Source organism: Primulina eburnea, chromosome 1 (assembly GCF_022965805.1).
Source record: "Primulina eburnea isolate SZY01 chromosome 1, ASM2296580v1, whole genome shotgun sequence".
Taxonomy (NCBI): domain Eukaryota; kingdom Viridiplantae; phylum Streptophyta; class Magnoliopsida; order Lamiales; family Gesneriaceae; genus Primulina; species Primulina eburnea.
The window spans coordinates 7,023,244-7,028,124 of NC_133101.1; the positions used below are offsets into that span (position 1 = coordinate 7,023,244).

Sequence of the window (4,881 nt, forward strand, 5' to 3'; positions counted from 1 at the left end):
GCCATAATCTGCCATTAACAGCCTTTATTCCATGTTAATGTTTCAGTTACAAGTCTAAGCTGAATCAGTAACTGTCTGCTGGAATCTTGCGCTGCTGAATTCTTTTGCTGCTGGATTCTATATGTTGGAATTCTGTCTGCTGGAATTGTGTCTGCTGGAAAAATATCATCTTCTGAATTATTGACTGCTGCTGGAATTGTTAGCTTCTACTGAAATTTTCCATTGCTACTGAATAATGCTAGCTGCTGGAAATTTCAGGTTCTCACACATATATTCTCACATATATTGTCCTTATCTTCAACCTGCTAATTTAAGCATAGAAGTGGTCACGCAAGACACCCCTCCGACGTCCATTCACGAGTTTCTTTTCTTGTTTGCAGGTCTTAGTTGAAGCCATTATCCTTACTCAAATTTCCTAAACACAAAATTATCTTCATCATCCGGTGGAATATTATCTATATATCTTATAACCGATTCACCCGGAGATCATCAATATATACATATATATATATATATATATATTATAATAATAAAAACAACTCATGTTTTATGCCATCGATCAGTATCTGATCGACAGTGAATTACAACACTGGACTTAATTAGGAGAATTCAATGAATTAGTACATTAGATAATAGGATATGCGCGTATCAGAAAATAAGCATATACAAATTTATGTTAATAAATATTATTGAATTAAAAATATATAAGAATGTAGTTATGTAACTACATAAAATTAAATCCTCGTAAAACATATGTAAAAAGCTAGAATTGATATAGGGATGTTGGTATAAAACTCTTTTTATTTCACCCCGAAAATGACATTAATTTTTTTTGAATTTATTCTAGATAGAAACTTTATAATTCCATATTTCCTGTTTAAAGACTATTAGTGCTTATAACAAACTTATATATTGAAATATAATGCAAATAATAAATTTGATTTTGGAATGGACTGCAAATTCTTGAAAGAAATATTTGATGAAGTATTGTTCGATCAATTGCAAAAAATAAATTTTCTTACAATCAAAATATATGGAAAAAAAAGACAATTTTGATATATATATTTTTTATTTACGATATTTGTTCTTAGTGTTTTCAAATATCAATCGTAATATTATATACTTCAATTTTAGCAATTTTAATCATTTTTCCACCGAAAATACTGACATGACACTTCACATATCAATGTCATGTAGATGCCAATTCAGCGTCTCATTGAAAAAATGAATAAAATTATAAAACAAGACAATTATAGCGGACTAAAAATGAAACAGATGACCACATATGCATCCTAAAGAATCAAAATCAAAGGATCAAAGTTTTAATTTCCCACAAAATGTATTAAATGTTATGAAACATACTTGCAAGATGAATATTTTTATTTCGAGTTGTTCTCAGAATATATGTTTATAAAAGAAATTCCACTGATATTTTATAAATTTAAAGTTCTGAACAAACTGCAATCTTAATCAAAGTATGTATATTTACGAGGAAGAAGCGTATCCAGATAAAAATAATAAAATAACTGAAGTGAAAAATATTGCAAAAAATTAAACTTGTTTGATTTTTGAAGTAAAATGAAACCAACCATGTGCAAATGAAATTTCCATTATGTCCTTAGGGTAGCCTATATATATACACATATCGTTCATTCCCAAATATGACTCACAGAGTCACAGTAACGCAAGTAGATCGAGAGCTATGACAAAGTTTAGTTTTGGTGTAACTCTCGTCCTTTTTACTTATTTTCATGCAATGGTTCCATTATGCCAAGGCATCCAACCGATTGGTACATGGTTTCAAAAAATAAAGCTACTTCCTATACCAAAATTCGCTATCATTGAGTTCTACGATCAAGATGTTCATGCGGGTGATGGCAAAACATCTTATGAGATAGCTAGATCTAATATCACTTCAACTTCACCAACTTTATTTGGTAAGTTATCCATGGTGGATAACCTATTAACCACTGGACCTGATCCTGAATCACCAGCAATAGGACGCAGGCAAGGGTTGGTTGGTTTTTCTGACTTGAACGAAAGGGCAATATATGCGAGCTTCAACTTCATCTTCAATGGGGGCTTGTATGATGGAAGTACGATCTCCGTACTAGGAAGAAGGCCTACGCTGAAGAATCAACAAGAGTTATCTATTGTCGGAGGTACTGGAGATTTGCGATTGGCACGAGGCATTGCTGTGGTGAGCACGTACGTTTTGAACACCGCCGGCGACTCTATTTTCAAATATACTTTGTATGTCACTTATCTTTGAATCCAGGAACGATTATGTTGGCTGTACTTCGGTGCAAGATATGAAACTGCACTTCTATGTATGATAAAATAAAACTGAAGATGTTCGTTCTCCTATCAGAGATATATTCATATCTTAGTTATTTATTATGTCTACATGAAATATAAATTTCTGCTATATATTTCTGCGATACATATGAAATCTATTTGTTAAGATTTGAACTTGAACCTAACTTAATCCCAAAAAACTAGTTAAGGAAAAGATTATCTAGGTTCTATATATATAACTCTCACGGAGATTTTATCCAACCAATGTGAAACAACTAACAATAATTTATTCAATCTCATTATAATTAATAAAACTGATAGGACTAATGGAATCCGGATATCTCCACAATAGTATGATATTGTCTACTTTGGGTTTTAACCCTCATGGTTTTGCTTTTGGAACCACCCAAAAGGCCTCATACCATTGGAGATATCATTCCAATTTTATTAACCCATGATCTTTCTCTAAATCTTCCAATGTGGGACTTTGGTTGCATCCCAACAATCCTCCCCTCAAACGAAGTTTCACTATTATTCTCATGGTCCGAGCCTCTCCTCAAGCCTTATTCGTCCTCCAATCGAGGTTAGTCCACTTCACAACGTTGGAGCTCACGCCTTACATGAATACTGAGAGCATTAACCACCCCGAGAGTTTAATCAAGGATTTTTTCCGGGAGCCCTCACCTCCTTCGTTTAGGTTTCGAGGATTCTACCCACACGGCTCGATCTAGACCATGGCTCTGATACCACTTGTTAGGACCAATGGAATCCGGATATCTCTCCACACTGGTATGATATTGTCCACTTTGGGTTTTAACCCTCATGGTTTTGCTTTTGAAACCATCCAAAAGGCCTCATACCATTGGAGATATCATTCCATCTTTATTAACCCATGATCTTTCTCTAGATCTTCTACTGTGGGACTTTGGTTGCATCCCAACAAAAACATATGCATTTTCACTTAAAAAACGGGACTTCATTGAATACATGGACAAAGGAGGCGGAACGAGTGTTTATATTACGAGTAGGTCTCTTGTGAAATGGTCTCACAAATTTTTATATGTGAGACGAGTCAACCTTACCGATATTCACAATAAAAAGTAATATTTTTTTCATGGATGACCCAAATAAGATATCCGCCTCATAAAATACGACCCGTGAGACCGTCTCACATAAGTTTTTGTCTTATATTACAAGCAAGGAAGAAGTTACAAACTTGCCATAGGGTTTTAAAAAAATAAGTAATCATCGAAAAAACTTTTTATATAATAGTTTATTTACTTCTTTTCTTTTGGATGTTTTTAGCAAAACGAAAATTTATCCAACTTATTGGGATCACTTTCGAAAATCTAAAAATCAAGCTATAATTAGTGACAAAATAAGTCTAATATTTTAAATCGTATAACAGTTCAAACGTCATTTTAAATCGTACAATTTAAAGTTGGCAAAGTAGACGCACATTCCACTTTTCATGTCGGTTTCGACCGTTGAATTTTTGCAAGCATAACTAAATAAATACCGCCTAATCTACAGTATACCAAAGCTTGCTGTCCGCTATATGTCTTATTTTAGACGGCAAAGCGCAGAGAACTTAAAAAAAAAAAGGAACACCAATTCTGATAATATAATCTAATTTTTTTTTATATCAATTTCCATCCTCTTGTCAAGTGCACTCACTCGTCAAGCCACGAAGTAGTTTTTAAAAATTAATATTCTGTTCATTCCAAAATATAATGGTTAAAATGATCCATTCTTATAAATTATATTTTTTTTTAACAAATTTGAAAATGGCAAAATTCCAATATTGGTCTTCCAACTTTGTAATTTTGGTTCTTTGTATAATCAAATTTCAGTCTAGTATTTGTATATATATTTCGATTTTTGTATTTTTTTAAGCATTTTTTTTATTGGAAATGCTTTTTGTGCGGTTCTACACATCAACACCATGTAGGAAAATAGGAATAGAAGTAAAAAAAAAAAAAGCATCCAAAATTGAAATTTGACAACATTGAAGACAAAAAACGCAAAGAGTTTAATATATGAGACCAAAAATGAAATTTTCCTCTCGAAAATTTCAACTCTCCAATCTCAATATCTTTCCAATTAGTCAACCGAGTGGCTATCCGTCATGCAGCCTATATATATATCCTCAACATGATGTTATACCATCACATAACACATTTGATCTTTGATTTAAGAGTGATGGAAAAGTTTAAGCTACGCAAAGTTTTTATCCTGATCTTCACATATTTTCACGTGATTGGAGTTCTGTGCCAAAGCTCCCTACCAGTCGATATATGGTTTAAAAGCCTAAATATACTTCCGACACCAAAAGCTCTCCTGCTTCAGTTTTATGCCCAAGACATTGTAAGTGGTCCTGGGCAGACGACGTTTGAAATAGCAAGATCAAATATCACCACCACGTCGCCAACGTCTTTCGGCCAACTGTATATGGTCGATAACCAGTTAAATACTGGACCCGATCCTAATTCACCTCATGTTGGCCGCAGGCAAGGGTTGGTTGGATTTTCAGACCTTAACGAACTAGCCTTATATTTGAGTTTTAACTTTGTCTTCAAAGGA

General features: G+C 33.3%; 1 protein-coding gene across 1 annotated transcript; it reads left to right on the forward strand.

Annotated features, from left to right (window-relative positions):
- Positions 1–1,756: 1,756 nt before the first annotated feature.
- Positions 1,757–2,272, forward strand: LOC140803170 (dirigent protein 21-like). The gene has a single exon (XM_073158887.1). It carries the CDS (start codon positions 1,757–1,759, stop codon positions 2,270–2,272), a length of 516 nt encoding a protein of 171 aa, XP_073014988.1.
- The last annotated feature ends 2,609 nt before the right edge of the window (positions 2,273–4,881 follow it).

What these genes read in the sequence shown, in the direction of transcription:
- LOC140803170 (XM_073158887.1), top strand. Translation starts at nt 1,757, where the DNA reads ATGGTTCCATTATGCCAAGGCATCCAACCGATTGGTACATGGTTTCAA.